The following is a 20,536-nucleotide window of genomic DNA, read 5'->3' on the forward strand; positions in this document are numbered from 1 at the left end:
TATTATAATATAACGGTTGCCCAAATGAAACTAAGACTATTGTTGTAGCGTCGTAGATTAACTACGAACAGCTTTGTGTTTGCTTTGGTAGGTGGTGTAGTATGTAAGAAAGCAGACTGGTAGAGGAAAAGGTCTAAATATTGGCCCCCTTTTTATGTTGTCATTTTCGAAGGGAAAAAATTAATATGTGAAGCACCTGCCTTTAAAATGCATATCTATGAAATATATACTTAAATGTAATAGGATGCTAAGTATAGAAGGTCTCCATTTTTTTAAAGAAAAAAGCAATTTCCAAAAAATGTTAAAATGATATATTTCAAAATTGTGGTATAAATATGGGCTACTAGTGGTTATATCACAAAAAGCAATTAAAATTAAAAAGAACAGTCATTTATCGCTAAAACATTATAAAATTCATATTTATGAATAATCTGTTGTTTTGAAAATCACGCGGAATAGTAAAAATCGAAATTAAGAAAAACATTCAAATATTTGTTGAAAATGTGATCTCAACATTAGACCTCATGTCATAGCCCATATTTAGACCACCACGCTATATTTCTTCATCAATTTATTTTTGCTCTCTGTGGTACATATTTTACAAACAAATCATGGAATTATAAAAGCCCACATTTGCTTTATGTACCGCTAATATCATCACTTATACAAAGCAGATGAGAATTCAGAAAACGTTGAGTTAAAACATACCTGCAAAAAGTTTTCGGAGGTCGCAATTCTACAAGAGCGTCCAAGGCCGAAACTAACCACCACTTTCTCTTGCGAATTGGCGTCGCAACCTTTGTCCTTGACAGATAACCATTTGCCATAGCCTCCGCCAGGCTGCAGGACCCGGCATCGCTGATAACTCCAACACCCATATTTAAACCTTCACCCATATTTAGACCTTCTCCTCTATGGTCCATGTCTACCATGAATCACTTTTACTTTCTGTATTTTCATATATTCCAACCAATAAATCATTACAAAAAAAAACAAGTCTCACTTTCATTTGGGCAACCCTTATGAATCGAAAATTGAAAAATTTAGTGAATAATTTAAGAGTTTCTTTTATTTTGATATTTATTAAATAAATTCCACAATAGCTATGAAGTTCAGATGAAAATTCTCTCTGTATATATCCACCGAAAGCACACATAATGTACGCGAATTGATCAAAACTAAACTTCATCGCTTATCGTTCACAGGCTGGTCAAGCGCTGACAGACATGATTCCAATTTGTATATGGAGATCGGAGGGTGTTAACTGTACAGATATGTTTACACCAATTGTTACAGACGACGGACTTTGTTACGTATTCAACAATCTACCACCGAAGGCTATGTATTTGGAGAACGTGTAAGTGACGTTTTCTGTCTCATGATGCAGTTATGCATTAGATATATTTCCTTCTACTCTCTAAGTATCTACCCTGCATTTTCATAAAGGGCATGCTGTTTAACAATTGGGGGATAATATTATGTGTAACTATATTTATACATTAATATTGCTAAATATTACATAACATATGAAATAAAGAAAAACATATGCTTGTCAACATCTAGCTATGGTTCCATCAAGGTTGGACAGGTAATTTACTCAATACTACAGCGCCTTGAATAACGTAGTGTGGAAAACGACCCAAGAAACTGGTTCCCCGAGACGATGACAAGTAGATGGCAGTGCGATCGACACAGCGGCTAATTTTGTTATGAAAGTAATGCGGCTTAGTTAGTTTTTGGAATATATTGTGTAGATTTGTTTCTCTAGAAAGGCGGTAAGTGAATTGATGGAAACAGTTATATTTGTGGAGTGATTTGCAGTCACGAAATGGCATTAATTTACACAGAAAAGTAACATAAATACGTTTTATGTGCAACGCAACACGAGCATCAACATATCGCATGTGAGGCTGGACGTCAAACGTTGGATTGTGTACACAAGTTTATTTTTGTATACTAATAAAATTTAAATAGTGTCATGAAGGGGAAAAAATGTTTCGTGGCGTACATATTATGAAGTCATTTTCCCGAAATGCAGATATTCGAAAGAATTTAATTTCATATTCCATGGAGTTGAAATAGCCGATTACGATGTACCTTGTCATCTCTATCAACAAATTGCTTTACATTCGTGTCGATTGGTAAGTAGAACTTTGGTGTTAAGGACTGTGCATTTTTACTCGTGACTTGGCTGTAAAATGTCTACCTTGTACTTGACGAAAATAAACCGCAAATTAATTAAATTAATTAATAATAAAATTAATTAATTAATTAATTAAAATAAACGAGTATTGTCTGTGTGAATTTCCATAAAAATAATATTTGTGACAATGACAATATTATTAGTAGTTGTATTTGTGATATAACCAGTGCCAGAAAGTATGAGCCCCCCTCATGCAGATTTGCCTACACTTAAAACTTGCTCAACATGCCCATATGAGCTTTTTGCTCAAGTGTGGAACCCCGTTTAATCCAAGATTTTTGTAAAAATGCCCTCGGGAATTTCCTGAGAAAGTATGACCCCCCTCAGATTGATTTGCCTACACTTATAAAAGGCACTTCTGTGAGATTGTTGTCCATAAACCTGTCAAAAATATGCCCCTTTTTGATATTTTTTTGCCCACACCTAAAACTACGCAAACGTATTAACACACACACACACACACACACATTGACCTTGACCTTGACCTTGACCTTGACCATGACCATGACCCTGACCCTGACCTTGACCATGACCTTGACCTTGACCGTGACCTTGACCTTGACCTTGACCTTGACCTTGACCACACCCACCTACATACACACCCACCCACACCCACCCACACCCACCCACATACACCCACACCCACCCACACACACACCCACACCCACACACACCCACACCCACCCACACACACACACATATATTTACTTCCGGTCCACTTGTGGCCTATTTCTGCTTTATTTCTGTTGCATTATGTTTTGCAACAAATTATTACCCAATATTATGCATTAGACACGTGTTGTTTTCTGATTGGTTGCTTATGACATAATGTGATGACGTGTTAAATTCTGATTGGCTTATTGTTTCAGATGTTTTCAATGCGGTCCGTGCTTAGGGTATATAAAGAGATTTTGCATTGCATATCAGCCAGTATTGAAAAAGTTGTTGAAGAGTACAGATGTGTTGTTGCAGTGCTGCTCATATTTTTTAAACACAAAAATATTGCAGATTTGTATAAATTGAATTACAAATCTATTTGATTTAATATACAGAATTTTTGACAACCTGTCATAGGTTTATTAAGTATAAAGTTTTGATTTGGACCCCAAGAAATTTTATATAAATACCAAAGCCAAAAATATTAACACACATACACACACACAAAATATACAAATCACACTGCTGAACCCAACTGATATTTTTTATTAAGCATAGAATTTTGATTTGGACCCCAGGAAATTGTATATAATAAACAACAACAAAAATGCCAAATCAAAAATATTGTAATCAATGCAAAAAGAATATATCTAGCCCCAATTGGGCTAAGCATCAAAGGAATTGTAATCCAGACAAATGCAGAACTCCCACAAAAATTTGCCCTAAATGCCATAGAAAATATAATCTGCAATACTTCACATATACACATAAAAATACTTGCTCTGCACAGTTATCAACATTGCCCCCTCAACCATCTACATCTGGTCTGAAAAGGAAGCATGAAACACCTGTTAATGCTTCACCGGCAAAGCAGCCACGCTATGAACCCATCCATAGCAGTTTTAATGGCCAATTAAGGGATCACTGTTTTGTATCAGAGCCAAGATGTGACATTAAGAATTTTTTGAATAGTATAAATCCTGATGTGCAGGCAATTCTAAATGCACAAAATGGGTCTTATAAGCTGTCCCTCAAATTGTTTGCACAATATAAGAAGCCAAATGGCACAAAATTTACACAGCCCCACATAACAGAAACTGTACCCGTATATTCAAATGCAAATTCAGACAAAATAATAAGCAGTTTGATAGATCAATTGAATATTAAACACTCTGAATTTGCAGCAAAAGAGTCTGGATGGAGCCTATGCGGATCTCCACACAAGTTATATGTTAATATTTCTGAATTCAACCCATTACAAGGTTCCACTTATGTGCCATTACCTGCCAATATCAGAAACAAAACAGCCGTGGTTAATATAAAAAATAATGATGATAAATGCTTTTTGTGGTGTATTTTAGCTGCTTTGTATCCAGTTTCAAGGAATCCTGAGAGAATAACTTATTATAAACAACATGAAAATGATTTTGATGAAGCAATGGAGGGTTTAGAATATCCAAAGTCTGTCCAGAATATTGACAAATTTGAAAAAAAGGCCAGGAATATCAATGGAAAACAAATATCTATTAATGTATTTATTTGTTCCACTGACCGTGGCAATTGCTTGATAGATCCTCTCAGAATCAGTACACTTGATGATGAATCTGCTGTTCCGATTGATCTGCTCTTAATTAAAGGAGATGGCACATATCATTATACTCTGATACATAATCTTGAAGCTTTAGTCAGAACACAACTAGACAAATCCAATACAATATTCAAGTTGTGTAGAAGATGTTTAAGTGTATTTGATGGTAGAGAAATGGTGAATGGTGTTTGTGAACAGAATGCAGAAATTGCTAAAAACAAGTTAATTGAGCATCTGAAATACTGTGGCAATTATAAACCTGTTCATATGGTGATGCCTAATCCAAGTGAAAAAGCAAAATTCAAAAAGTTTGAAACCTTGTTGGAACACCCAGCATATATTGTCTGTGATTTTGAATCAAACCTCAAACCTCTTGCATTCTGCAATCCAGATCCTGAAGAATCTTCAATTACACCATACCAGCTACATGAACCTTCCAGCTTTTATTATGTGGTTGTACAGGATGGTGTTGTTAGTAAAGAAAATTTATACATGGGAGCAGATGCCATCAAAGAATTTGCACTTAGAATAGAAAGTGAGAGCCATGACATAGCATCTAATATTTTATTAAAATCAAAACCCATGTTGCCTTTAACAGAGAAACAGATTGAAGATTTCAACAATGCAGAAAAATGCCCGGTATGTGATTCTGAATTTTCAGATATAAATATCAAGGTGAAACACCATTCTCATACAGATGGTAAATTCTTAATGGCCCTGTGTAATAGCTGTAATATTAAGATCAAGAGACCAAAATTTATCCCTATATTTTGCCATGGAGCATCCAATTATGATTTCCATCATCTGATCAGGTACGAGGGGTTTGAGAAGCATAATTTAAATATTTTAGCTGAAAATGATGAGAAATATATTGCCATTAACAAAATAATTAAAGTTAATGGTGTTCCTATTCACATAAGATTTCTTGATTCTTACAGAATTTTATCGGCTAGCCTGGCTACACTGGCCACTCAATTATCTGATGATCAATTCAAAATCACATGTGCTTTTTTTCCAAATCAGGACCTGAAATTAATTAGGCGGAAGGGTGTATATCCATATGATTATGTTACAGATTTTTCTAAATTTGATGAGTGTTCTCTGCCACCACAACAAGAGTTTTACAGCAAAATCAGAGCATCTGGAATCACTGATGATTATCACCATGCCCAATTGATGTGGAACAATTTAAATTGCAAGACATTTGGTGATTATCACAAGGCTTATTTAAAACTTGATGTGACCCTCTTAGCTGATATACTGCAGGCATTCAGAAAATCTTCCATGCAAAATTATGAACTAGATCCAATATATTTTTACAGTGCCCCGGGCCTAGCATGGTCTGCAATGTTTTTAAACACTAAAATGCAATTGGATCTGATCCAAGATCAAGATATGTATCTGTTTATGGAACAATGTATAAGAGGAGGCATGATGCAATGTTCTCAGAGATATGCCACAGCAAATAACAAATATATTCCTGATTATGATCCAGCACTGTCATCAAATTATATACTGTATGTAGATGCAAACAGCCTGTATGGTTATGCCATGATGGATAAAGTGCCATATTCAGGGCTTGAATGGGTTGAAGATTTCAATATTGAGAATCTTAAGGATTTTGATGACAGTGACTATGGCCTCTTCTTAGAGGTTGATCTGACAATTCCAGATAATTTACACAACAAATTTTCTGATCTGCCCCCAATTCCCGAGGTTCAGTGCTCACCTGGCTCTAAACAGAAGAAGCTCATGATGACACTGGAGCCAAAACAGGGTTATGTTATATATTACAAAAACCTCCAGTTCCTGATGCATCATGGTATTCAAGTGACCAAAGTTGGAAAAGTTTTGAGGTTCAGGCACTTAAAATGGTTGAATCCATATATTAATACAAATACAGAGCTTCGAAACATCTGCAATGAGCCAATTTGATAAGGCCTTGTTTAAATTGATGGTCAATTCTGTATATGGCAAAACTATTGAAAATGTCAGAAAACATACCGATGTTAAAATAATTACTGACCCCAGCCTGAGCAAAAAATTGGTTGCAAAGCCTAATTTCAATTATAGAAGAATTTATGATGAAAATATGGCACTTTTCAACATGAAAAAAACAAAAATTAAGTTTGATAAACCTATTTATGTAGGGGCTGTAATATTGGAATTGGCCAAATTACACATGTTAAAATTGTATTATAATGTGTTGAAACCTTTTTATGGTGATTGTGTAAAATTGATGTACATGGATACAGATAGTTTTGTTCTTGATATTAAAACAGAAGATGTTTATAAAGATATGGCACAGCCTGCATTGCTTGAATATTTTGATACCAATGAACATACAGAGATTCAACACCACAACAAAAAGGTGCCTGGCAAGTTAAAAGATGAGATACTTGGTGATGTTATTGTGGAATTTGCTGGGTTAAGAGCCAAGATGTACAGTTTTGAAACATGTAGTGGTGCTGTTGCCAAAAAAGCCAAGGGCATTGGCAGAGTAACTGTTGAAAAAGAGCTCCAATTTGAAGATTATAAAAATTGTCTCAAATCATGTAGCACAATCAAAACATCAGAATCCAGAATTCAGAGTGTGGATCACTTATTGACTAGCAATATTGTAAGAAAAGTGGCTCTGGACCCACATGATGATAAGAGATGCATTTTATCATGTGGCATACATACTCTACCATGGGGGCATTGTGATTTGAAAAATGGCAATCAATGCCCAAACACAGAGCATGATTTGAAATAAAAAAACATGCCTATGAACTTATTTGGGTTTAAAAAACAAGGTACTATGGACCTGCCGACACCACAACCCTCTTCTGATATGATATCTAAACTGAGTGGTTTCTTAATTATTCATCTGAACAGCATACTTACAGATGTTGATGATGAAACGGGCAAAACATTGTACATATTTAACAATAATTTAAATAATTATCAATTACCTGTAGGTGGGCAATTACAATTTATTACAACCCCTGAGGGTGATGTCAAGATTTCAATAGGGAGAAATATTTATAGAATTAAGCACTCAAACATGATTTCTGGCACTGTTTATACTGTTTCTGCTGGTGACTGCTTATATATTGAGGTCTCGGGATCATATGACAAGCTTAAACCCTTTTTTATAGAATTAAGAATCAGATACTCTATAATAAATAACCACTAAAACAAAAATGCCTAATGATATATTTGGCCATACAAGGCATGAAGATCACAGTGATGAGATTCTGATGCTTGATGTCAGAGTCAAGAAATTAAGAAGTGATTTACAAGCTTTACAAACCACACTCAATGCCAGTCCTCAATTAGAAATTACAAATTTACAATCACAATGCATGGACCCTCTTCTTAAAATTGATTCTGAACTCAAATTGTTGCTTCAAAAATATACTGATCTGGCAACATTAGATAATTTTCAAAGTTTAGAAGAAGCTGTAGCAGCTCTTCAAGCCAAATTTAAGACCCAGGCCACCAACTCTGAGCAATTGAAACAACAATTGGAAGAGCAGATAAATAATGTCCAGACACAGCTTCAAACAATTGTCAAAAGCATAAAATCACAAGAAGATTTTGATCTAGTGATTTCCACTCTAAAAGAACAGATCCAATCACTCCAAATACCTAATCTGGATCCTCTGCACAATGCCATAGCCGAGGTTAAAGAAAAAATTGAGACACTTGAAAATTTTATGAACAACTTCCCATCTTCTGATGCTTTGAGTGCAATAACTCGGAGTGTTGCCAATATTAAGCTGCAACTTGAAACATATGAAGATTTTGGAAAAATTCAAAGTACCATAACCCATCTTGAGGGTACAATAGCAGCAGTGCAAAGTGATTTGACAAATGTACAAGAATCTCTGGAATCCCGCCTGCCTGGTATTGTAGACACACTTGTTAGTGTCCAGCACCAAATCACAAAGCTTGAAAACCTCAACACTGAATCTGAACTATCTCATTTTCATCATTTGATTGATGATATTCAAACAAAACTTGAAATTTTACAACAATCCACACCCACTCAGGCAGATATAGCCCTGCTCCAAAATGCTATGCAAAATGTGGCTGATGCTTCTGAATTAAACAATGTAAAATTGGCACTTGAATCTTTGCAAAATACAGTATCAAATCTTCCTACATCACAGGAACTTAAAAATATTAAGAGGGCAGTGAATAGGATATTGAAATCAGAAGATATCAAGAATATCCAAGCAGAGATCAAACATCTCACTCAGACAGTGGCCACTCTACCAACCAATCAACATATTAATGAACTGCATGCCCTGTTTGAGGATATCAGAAGACAGGTCCATGATCTTACTGCTCAAAATTCAAAATTGGCAGTTGTTGAAAATTTGCAACAAATTGTAGCTAATATCAAGCAACAGCTAGGAACCATGGAATCCAATCAAGCAAATGCTGTGTCTGTTTTTGCCACCCAGCTACAAGAAATTGTGCAACAATACAAAAAACTTGTTGTGGACATAAAGATCAAGCCAGGCCATGATGATGTTGTTAGGACCATCAATGAGCACCTTGAATCTGTAACAAGCAGATTGCTTACAGCAGAAAAAGAAATAACTGGCATAATCGAGAATCCAAAACATACAGTAATTCTTGAATTGTACAGCATCCCCAACAAAGAATATGATTCACCATTTACACCAGGGGCAAAATATATATGCTGTCCCCTGCACAATTTTATTACCAGTTTTTTGTTGGGGGCACATTGAGACCAATCAAGATCAAATATTGGCTTCAACCACAGGCACACCACTACCCCACCTTATCAATAACAAATGCTGACAACAAACCAAAAATCACCAGTGTAGAGTTAGAGGATTTTACAGATCCCAATACATTAGAAACAGCATATGTTGAAGATGATGGATCTCTGGAATTTAAAATACAAATAGGGGACAAATTATATTTAGAAAATCCTGCAGTATCAGCTGCTGAACACCCCATAGTTGCAATATTCTTGTTTTCATATTATGTCTAGAGAAATTATTGTTGATGAACTACACAGACAAGCCAGACATAATTTTAAGAGACTGCCAGTAGTCACAAAAGGCATAGATGATTTATGGCAAGGGGACTTGATTGAAATGGCAAGTGGACAGTTGAAAAACTTGGACAAAATCAACAAGGGCTACAAGTATCTACTCACTGTAATAGATACATTTTCAAAATTTGTCTGGGCTGTGCCACTCAAATCCAAGACTGGAAAATGTGTTACAGAAGCCATCAGGACAATCATCAATCAGAGTGGAAGATCACCGCGCTATTTGCAAACAGATAATGGCAAAGAATTTTATAATTCTGTGTTCCAACAATTTATTAAAAGCCAGTCAATAAAACATTATTCGAGTTACAGTGATCTCAAAGCCTCAATTGTAGAGAGATTCACCAAAACCCTAAAAAATCTTATGTATAAAAAATTTACACTTCAAGGTAATTATAAATGGCTTAATATTCTTCCAGAACTTCTACATAAATATAACAACTCGGTCCATTCCACGATCAACATGAAACCCTCTGAAGTAACTTCATCTGATGAGCAAAAATTGATCAGGACTGTTTATTATCCTAGATACCAGCCAACAACAAGAAAGGCCAAATACAAGGTGGGTGATCAAGTAAGAATCAGGAAATATAAGCACTTATTCAAAAGAGGCTTTACAAGAAACTGGAGCACTGAATTATTTACAGTGGTTCAAGTTAAACCTGGGACCCTTAACACATATATAATAAAAGATCACCGAGGAGAAATTCTCAAAGGCAGATTCTATGAAGGAGAACTCAGCAAAACTAAACAGCCTGACACTTATCTCATAGAAAAAATCATCCGCAGAAAAGGCAACAAGTTATTTGTCAAATGGCTAGGACTTCCAGAACACAGCTGGATCGATGCAGACAAAGTGATAATATGAGCACCTGGGATGTTATAAAAAGGCTGCCAGAACCTGAACAACAGAATAAGAGAAATGGCAACTTGCTGCCTGATAATATTAGGTGTCTTATTGTTGGGCCATCTGCTTGTGGTAAAACTACACTAATGGTTGATAAGTTTTTATTGGCACCCAACTGGTTAGACTGGAAAAACAGGCACTTGTATGTTTTTTCTAAGAGCTTGGAACAACTAAAATATCAGCAGCTGATGAAGCTATATGATGGATTGGATATTGCCACTTTTGAATCAGATGTTAAGCCACTTCATGAATGTCTCGATAATTCTGTTGTTGTGTTTGATGACATTATACTGGATAATCAAAACAAGGTTAGAAATTTCTTTACACAGGGCCGACACAAAAACATTGATTGCTTCTACCTGGTACAGACTTTTTCAAAAATACCGAAGCAGGTGATCCGAGACAACAGCAATTTTATATGTGTGTTTCATCAAGATCATACCAACCTCAAACACATACATGATGAATATGCAGGTGGGGACTTGAGCTACAATGACTTTTCCAAGTTTTGCAGTAGGTGTTGGAATCAAAACAGTTATGGGTTTGTCACAATTGATATGACAAGAAAACCCAATAGTGGCAAATACAGAAATAAAATCAACATTTTTATTTATTCTAGACATTGAAACATATATAAATAACCATGAAAAGGCCAATCATTGATGATCTTAAATTAAGAGATTATCTTGTAAAAAGATTTAAGGGATGGAAATCACAGAACCGAGGAATTTATGAACAACACAAACAAACAGAACAGCCTATCATTGATGCTATTAGTGAATTAGGTAAAAATATCAAAACTGTTACAGAGCAAAATCAAAATTTGATCACAGAGCTTGTACCTGTAGCTGCTAGGAACATATTAGATTATCCAATCACCCCACTTTCCAGTATTCATACACCTAGTCCTGTTGCTCCTCGAAGAATTGAAGCTACTCTGGATCCTATTGAATTGGGTCTTCTTGCTCAAAAATATTTAAGCACACCTAAAGACAACAAAGATGAGGTTTTTGGCTTATATGCTGACACAGAGCGTGATGGTAGCATCATACATAGAATTGGCAATTTCAGAGTAACATTTATGGGAGATGATATAATTGTATATTCAGAATCTCATCTTGGAGAAAAAGGTGGTTTTGTTAAATATCCCGGCACACCTGGGTTGTGGGAACTGATGACTAGGAAAAGGCCTGGCAACTATACAGATCAAGATTATGAGCACTACAAAGAAATATTAATAAAATCAGATGCTCTATACCAGAACAATGATCCCACACAAAAAAGAGTCAAGTCTAGCAGTGGGGCAAAATACAATAATTTAATCAAGCCCATATGGTCACAGATCAAGACTGGCAGTGGAATCAAACAATACAACACCCTGCCTAAAGAATTTGTGTGGGTTGATGATGTCAGGAAACTTGTAGATAGGTTATTGGTGATAGCTGGGGAGGAAAATGCTGGGAACCACAATTTTTACAATGAAAAGGTTGGAATTATGGACATGATAAGCACCAAATTATCTAATTTTATAGTGAATGACACTAAGGGGATTGGATATCTCATAAAAATTATTAATACTCTACCACCTAAATTTTGGAATATTTCTGAGGGTCGGGGCCTGGTTAATGACATTATAAACAAGCTGCCATTTGAACTACATATTCCAGGCTATCAGTATTGTGGTCCAGGCACAAAACTGGACCATAGATTAAACAGAGGTGATCCTGGTGTTAATCCTCTAGATGCTGCTTGTAGAGACCATGACATAGCATACAACACACATTCTGATCTTGACAAGAGACATGTTGCAGACAAGAAATTAGAAGAGGCTGCATTTGGTAGATTTGTAAGCAAAGATGCTTCTTTAAGTGAAAAAATAGCAGCATTGGGAACCACCATAGCTATGAGCACCAAACAAAAACTGGGGTGGGGGTTGTGAATATGTATATAATAAACCTACAATGAAGGCCAAGGGTGTTATGTATCAAATACCTTATGCAGGTCTCAAATCTCTTGGGCCTATTGATAGCCTTTTGACCAAAAAGCAGCGCAAGAAAAAAAATTCTTGTATTGCAAAGGGACATGGTATGAAATTGTTGCTTAGTACCCCCCAATTAAAAAAATTACAGCAATCAAAAAAAAATCACATGTGGGGGGTTTCATATTTACTATCCCTGCCATCTTAGCAGCACTTGGGGCTGTTGGGAGCTTGGCTGGGGGATCAGCTGCCATAGCAAAAACAGTAATAGATGCCAAGAAAAATAGGGCAGAATTAGATGAGCAGAGGCGCCATAACCTGGCCATGGAGAAACAGGGCAAAGGTGTTAAGAGAGCCATGAATAAGTTTAAAAAAAACAAGAGCCGCTTACAAACCAAGATATTGAAGCTTTAAACAAGCCACTGGGCATCAAAAATTTTAGAGGTGTGTACATGTCTGATTCTTTACCAGAACAACCACTCAACAAAGAGTGTGGCATTGTTAATTTGGATAAGTACAAAAATCAGGGCACTCACTGAATCTGTTATCTTAAATATTTAAAAGATGAGGCATTTGTGTTTGATTCATTTGGAGGTGTTCCACCTGAAAATTTAATAAAATATCTAAATTCAGCTAATCTTTATTACAATAATGCCCGTGTTCAAAATTTCAAAGATGTTAATTGCGGACATTTGTGTTTATCTGTTCTTAGATATATGTCTCAAATAAATAAACCATCAATTGAAAATTTTCAAAAGGCCCTGTGGTATTTAAAACATCATGGGGGTATTCCATCTCACCAGCCAAAATTCAATATTGAAACTCAAATTACATGATGACATAGTGTATCCCAAAACAATAGCTCTCAGAGCATTTTATGGCATGTACTTGATCCCTAATATTACACACCACAACAATACAATTGCAGTAGGGGATCAAAAAATTGTCATCACTCCAGGGCAGTATAATCTGTCCACTCTAAATGCTCAATTACCCAGAGGTGTAGTGTTAAGTCAAAATTCTGTCACTCACAGAGTAGAGATTGTATCTGCTACAGAAACAGTGGATCTGGGTACTATAGGAGAGCTGTTAGGCTTTGAGAACAACACAAAACTTGAACCGGCCATCAAACACACTGCTATTAATATACCTAAATTCTTAGCCATAGAGACTCTAAATATTCACTGTAATGTGGCTGAGGGTATGATCACCAAATCAAATGGTATAGGCACTCACAAACAAACTGGCATCATTGCAACATTCAAACCTAATTCTGAATTTATGGAGCCAATCATCTACACTCCATCCCCATTATTATATTTTCCTGTGTACCATAATAGAATAGATAACATTGAATTGATGGTCACTAATGAAAAAGAAGAATTAGTTGATTTTGCTGGAGCCACAACAACTGCAATCATAGAGATTAATATTTAAATAAAAATACATACAAAAAAAATGGAAAATATTGAGAGTTATGAGCTACAATCATTCCCCCCAAACAGGAGGACATTTGCAAATTTAAATCAACCCAACACAGAAATTGAGGTTGATCTTGATGTAGGGGATGGCTTTATACACCCCCACAGAGCAGATCTATACATCAAATTTGATGTTGTAAAGCTCGAATGAACAGATTATCCGGCAAATTCAAATATAAGATTGGTGGACAATTTTGTGCCGCATCTGTTCTCTGAAATTGAGATCAGAAAGCATGGTGTTGTTATAAACAGAGTGGATTATCCCGGCATTACCTCCACAGCTTTGGCCACTCTAAAAGTATCCAAAACCGAGGCTTCTTACTACAAAATAGGTGGATTTGAGGCTGGTGATAAAATTATATCTAAGAGCCACACATTGCCGTTCCCTATGCGCCTGTTGCCAGGATTCTTCTCAGATTACAAAGATATTATGTGGAAGGGTGGTTTAAGAACCACATTTAGAAGAGCTGCCAATGATAATAATGCTTTGATGAGATACAGCACATTAAACTCTACAGGGGAAGCTCTGCCCAATACCCTACCTGATGAAGGCAAATGCATTATTCAGACTATGGAGCTAAGAATCCCAGTTGTTGAATATGAGGCCAGTTATGCTCTTAAATACAAAGCAGATATAATAAAAAATCCACAAGTACCTTTACAATTTTATACATATCAATGTGTACAGAAGCCTGCAACTGGTACTTATTATGAGTTTGATGCTACAAATTCATTCTCCAGTATACAATACGACATGCCAGATTTTGTGGTGGTTCTGTTTCAGACTGGAAGACACAATAATCAGGAAAAAAGTTCAAGTAGATTTGATAACTGCAACATCAAGAACATATATCTTAAAAATGGCAGAAATGAGGTATTTCATAGAGAAAATTATAATTTAGACATTTGCAAGGATGATTTCCTTAAATTATATGAAGCATTTACAGCATACAAAAGGGTCAGTACTGGCAATACTGATATGTATTACACACCAGATGAATTCAAAGCACAGAGACCCATGTTTGTAATCAACACTTCAAAAAGAAAACAAGTTGTGGTGAATGACAGGACAAACATTAAAATTATCTGTGAATTCCATGAGGCATTACCTGATGACACTATATGTAGTGTTATTCTCATAGGTGAAAAATCATATGTTTATGATGTAAGAAATGAGAGAGTCACAGAACAATTCTAGAAGAATTACATTGTTTTAGTACTAGATATGCAAGTTGAGCCTGGTGCCCAATTGAACTTAAACCGGAAGTAAATATGTGTGTGTGTGTGTGTGTGTGTGTGTGTGTGTGTGTGTGTTAATACGTTTGCGTAGTTTTAGGTGTGGGCAAAAAAAATATCAAAAAGGGGCATATTTTTGACAGGTTTATGGACAACAATCTCACAGAAGTGCCTTTTATAAGTGTAGGCAAATCAATCTGAGGGGGGTCATAGTTTCTCAGGAAATTCCCGAGGGCATTTTTACAAAAATCTTGGATTAGACGGGGTTCCACACTTGAGCAAAAAGCTCATATGGGCATGTTGAGCAAGTTTTAAGTGTAGGCAAATCTGCATGAGGGGGGCTCATACTTTCTGGCACTGGTTATATCACAAATACAACTACTATTATTGAACCTTTCAGGATAATGCATACACAATAATAATTCTCGCAGCAATTGTCATGTTACGTGTTACAATCCATACCTATGTTTTCTTCCGTATTGTTAATAAAAAACTCAAGGACAGGTCATGATAGACGGTTCATAATATTCTTTAATATTTTCGCGACTACTGTACCAAATATCATAACAATTTTCTGATGCAAAGAAATGTTACAAAGAAAAGAATCAGACGTTGCAGCAAAAACCCCATTTACTTCCATTATAAGCAGTCGAGCGCTGTACCCCGGTGTCAACACCAGCGCCTCTAGCGGATTTCATTTTCGAGTGGAACCAGCGAGAGAGAGCAAAACCATGCCGTTTTCCACACTACGTTATTCTAGGCGCTGTACTCAATACTTATATTACGTAAATTATGTGTAATATAGTAGTAAATTAGTTCGCGTAGAAAACAGCTGTGTTACGTCTGTGTAAAAACTAATTTCCTTAATTAATTTATTAAAAAAATAGTTTGCTCAAAATATTTGGAAGAATTCAAGTACATAAATCAATGATATTATTAGTCGCTTTCTGCTTTAAGAACCGAAATTAACCTTTCTGGCATTCTCTTAGGTGAGAGAAATCAAATGTCAATTGTCTCGAAATCATCGCTAGTTGTGCTACAATTTTTTGAGACAGCAATTTAATATATATAATAATCTGTAAGTTATTTATGCATCCCATGTATTTCACACGCTTTTTATGTATTGCATTCATTTTTATGGGCATTTTTCAGGTCATGTAGAAAACCTTTTTTAAAGGGTATATCAATCCCAGGCTATACATTTGAACGTCGTAATATATACGAGACCTGACAGCAATAACCTAAACATTTTTTCCAAAATTTCAACATTGTGAAGAAAACCTTGATTTTAAGTGCATTTGCATCCATGACTACCGAAGGGAAGATTGTTTGAAAATTATTTTTGAGTCTGCCCAAACAAAATCTTCTGGCGAGGACATTGAATGTAAGATTCAAATACGATTCAAACTTAGATTCAAACTTTCTTTCTATTTTCAATGAGAAAACCAGTAGAACAACAATAGGCCAGCGTTGTTAAAGTTTCAGGAACTCATAAATTCTAATGGGTTCTATTGGGCTCTGCAACAGGGTCGGAACCTTTTTTCCTCGAGCAATTTAAATTCGGTCCAAGTTCCGTATTGTTTCTTTCAATACGGAACTTGGACCGGATTTAAATTGATCCTAAAAAAAATCCCTGGACCGCATTTAAATTGATCCGGAAAAAATGTTCCTGGACCGAATTCAAATTCATCAGTAAAAGATTTCTGGACCGAATTGAAATGCTTTACGGATAAAAACGTTCTTCACGGTGCAGAACCTATTTACGCTTGCTGATTTTCTCTCCTGGACCGGAATCAAATTTATTTAAAATTAACTACCCTGCAATAGGCAACTCAGGAATAATGGAGAAGGTGGGTGCTAATTGGGTGTGAACAGATATTCCTAATTCTTTGTCTTCTTTTTCTGCACTCCTGCAGGTACAAAGTGATTGGACGCAGACCCAACTGGGAAGATTGGACCGGCTGGTCTCCCGACGACGGGTATCCTCCGAGCACTGGCTTCAATGCCACGCCTCGCAGGGCGCTGGCGGGAGGCCCAGACTCGGGGTTGATATTGGCCCTCAACATACAACGTCACGAAATGGACCCCAAGTGTACAGGCGTCAGCCATGGTTTCAAGGTATCGTAAAGATTATTTCTGGGAACATTGAATATTCGTAGTGTGAGCGCACGTGTACACACACACACACACGGGCTTAGAAGTGGAAATTGTTAGCGGGGGGGGGGGGGGGTGTTGCTCAGGCTAGTTGGGCAGATGCTCCTATGATTTAACATAGGGCCAATGGGACAGCTGGAGAATGCTAACTTTTTTCTGCTGTGTTGAGGTGGTGATGGAGACCAATATATGTATATATGAATGTGTGCGTGTGTGTGTGTGTAGACAGACATGTTGATAGGCCATATTGCATAGCTATATCGACAGTGGAGTGCTGCAGTGAGAAGATTTCGCTCGAGCACCAAATAGTTCGCACGGACGGCGGTAGATAGCGTACGGAACAGGGAAAACGACCGGTATACGCTCGAAGCCCATTAGTGCACGTATAACCGTAATTTGTCTGCGGTAGTGGATCCTCAAATCTTGATCGTGAACTTCAAGACGCAGTGAAATTGAAAATTAAGTAAACATAGTCATAATTTCCATGTTGAAATGTAGTTCAGTCCATCTTACCAGTACAGTGATATATAAAAATGAAATAGATGATTGTGGGCTGAAACTGCCAGTACGGTTATTTTACATCTACGATTATTCTCACATTAAAATGATATTCCATTATAAACACTCGAGCGGGGGGGGGGGGACTTGAATCTCCAGTGTAGTTTCTTGGTGATCATGAGCTTTTCTAATCCTTTATTGTAATTACCTTTTCTACTTTTTGAGTGCTAATCTTGACTATAAGGATGAAATATGATTAAATGCAAATCGATGATGGAAAAACACAGACAAGGACCTCAACTCAGTAGGTACCACCGGCGGTTTGTTATTATTTCGTATTTGTAATATCCTCATTTTCCATCGATTTTCTGTCAATTTTGACTAATCCCAAGAATGAGGATGGATGCTGCACTTTATGCACAGGTAGACTACACTGGCAGTGGCGGCGATTGGGTTTCAAACCAGCCGGGGGGGAAGGATATTTTATTTCCCTTATTTATTATTTATTGCCCCCCTCGCCTCCTTCCTAATCGCCGCCACTGGGTACTGGAGATACAGTTTAGGAAAGTACCATGCGCGTCTATCTTGGGACCTCGGGATTACAAAGCCATCAAGGAGGCCATTCTGGAATATTATATTGCAGATTGAGATGGTGAGGCTACGGCCCCTCCAAAAATTTAAGAAAATAAAAATTTTGAATGAGAGCAGTAAATAACGCGGGAAAAACCGAAGTGGTAAATGTACCCCCCCCTCCCCTTTCCAAAGTTAGGCCCGTATTACCATTTTTGTCTTTGAAGAATATTTAGAATTTCGAAATATTTTATTGTACCTATATATTTCCCCCTACATTGCAATTATGTAATATATACTTTTACAATGTCAGCCCCCTCTGAAAACATTCTAAGTACGGTAGTGATTGCAGTCGTCATATTAGTGAATTAGCTTTAGTTTGGATTGAGTTGGTGCTTTAAGTCCACTTTATGCACAGTAAGGCTAATCGGGACTGCACCTACAGTTTAAAGTGGGATCCGAACCACTTGTGCCTCCAGGAAAAGGAGAATAGAGTAATATATTATGTACGATCAGTGGAAAAACTGGAACGGATGTGATGTGGTAAAAATACCCCGAGCAACACTGAAAACTATTTTGTGGTAACAAATTTAGTAATAATAACGTAAGAAATAATAGCAATAACCGTGGCGTATTCTGAAAGATTGAACCTGGTTTACTGTAACAATTCTTATTTATTGTATATATTTACTATTCACCCCATCTACATTAATTAGATATAATAGAAACAAAACACCAATGCAGACATGCAATTAAACCAAAACAGATGTCCGACAATTTCAAATTTTCCTGCAATTTCTATATTTTTCATAAAATCTCCCATTTTACCGAACATTGGACGTAGATTTCCCTGTACCAGCGATATTTTCCTTCTTGTAACAACAGAAAGCAGGAAGAAACAAACCGTTTTCTCCTGCCAACGTTTTTTTGCAGCTGTTGAAGACGGCGTGTTTTTAAATAGCTACTACTCCCCTCGGCTCCCTCGCCATCCCGGCGTACAATCGGGGAGGAAACCCTGTCGTCAGAAGGGTGCGATGGAGAACGATCAATGGCATGCATAAACCAGTTTTAAGTTATTTAAATAGGACTTAAATTCTGGTAAAGAAGCTTGTTTTAATAGTCTGCATAATATATAATAAGCAATTAGCCATATATTAAAGTTAAATCTATAAAACATACATAGGTCGTTCTCAAAAAATGTCCGGCAGTCATAAAAATGTTGAAAATATATTTACACGTTTTTGTTTTTCAGTGGAGTTGATTTAGTCATTACTTGCAAGATTCTTGAGCTTAATTTCTTCCAAAATTTTCCCCCTCTTTTTAGATTGATTGGTTTGGTGTTTTAAGTCTACTTTATGAACAGTAAGGCTAATTGGGACTGGACTTACAGTTTAAAGTGGGATCCGAACCACTTTGTGCCTCCACCTGGTATCGAACCCGGGACCCCTCGATTTCAAGTCGACGACTCCTCTTTATAGAATTTTACAAAGACTATGTAGATATTCCACTCCGCATTCAAAATTTATGGATGATTTTAGTAGGTTTTCCTTCAGAGTAGTTAAGTTTTAATATATTGCAATTAACTAATTACTCACCTTAAAACCTACCGTGAACATCAAAAAGTAATTTTATGAAAATCTTAGTTGAGTAAAATATCAAAATATAATGTCCCAGGCGGACACTCCGTGGACACTGTTAAAATGTTCCTATATAAATCCAGACTGCGACACCGTTCATTCCACATCAGGAAATTGGGTGGAAAGGAAGACGTTGTGATTTCAAAGGACAGTTGGAGGTGCTTGTCTTGCCTTTTGTGTGAGATTTTTGGGATTAAGTTCTGATATCTGGACAAGCTTCTCGAAGTGAGAAATGTTGCAAATCATTCATTATTATGAATTTAGTGAACATTAAGTGCAGAACTCATTTGAAAATTTATGTTTATCTAACTTGTATTTCCATGGAGTAATACAATAAACGAAAACATTTCGTGGACCGAGATGCTCACGAGGGGATAGTGTTGCCCAAGGAGGGGACAATTTCACATTTTTATCATATGTTCAATCCTAATCAATATAACTATTGTAATTTTAGAGCCAGTTATTCTTTAAAAGTGAGTTCTCGTATATTGGAATACATTTATTTCTTTTCTTGCTCAGTAAATCAATTAGCTAACACATTGACAAGCAA

General features: G+C 36.4%; 1 protein-coding gene across 1 annotated transcript in view; it reads left to right on the forward strand.

The window, feature by feature from the left end:
• The window catches only part of LOC146001365 (pickpocket protein 28-like), a 45,334-nt gene that overhangs the window by 14,787 nt on the left and 10,011 nt on the right, over nucleotides 1-20,536 (forward strand). The window contains exons 4-5 of the mRNA XM_083138680.1: nucleotides 1,206-1,357; nucleotides 17,044-17,245. Coding sequence (XP_082994806.1) covers nucleotides 1,206-1,357; nucleotides 17,044-17,245 — 354 coding nt within the window. The remainder of the gene's footprint in view (nucleotides 1-1,205; nucleotides 1,358-17,043; nucleotides 17,246-20,536) is intronic.

Source organism: Lepisma saccharinum, chromosome 17 (assembly GCF_977018435.1).
Source record: "Lepisma saccharinum chromosome 17, izLepSacc3.1, whole genome shotgun sequence".
Classification (NCBI taxonomy): domain Eukaryota; kingdom Metazoa; phylum Arthropoda; class Insecta; order Zygentoma; family Lepismatidae; genus Lepisma; species Lepisma saccharinum.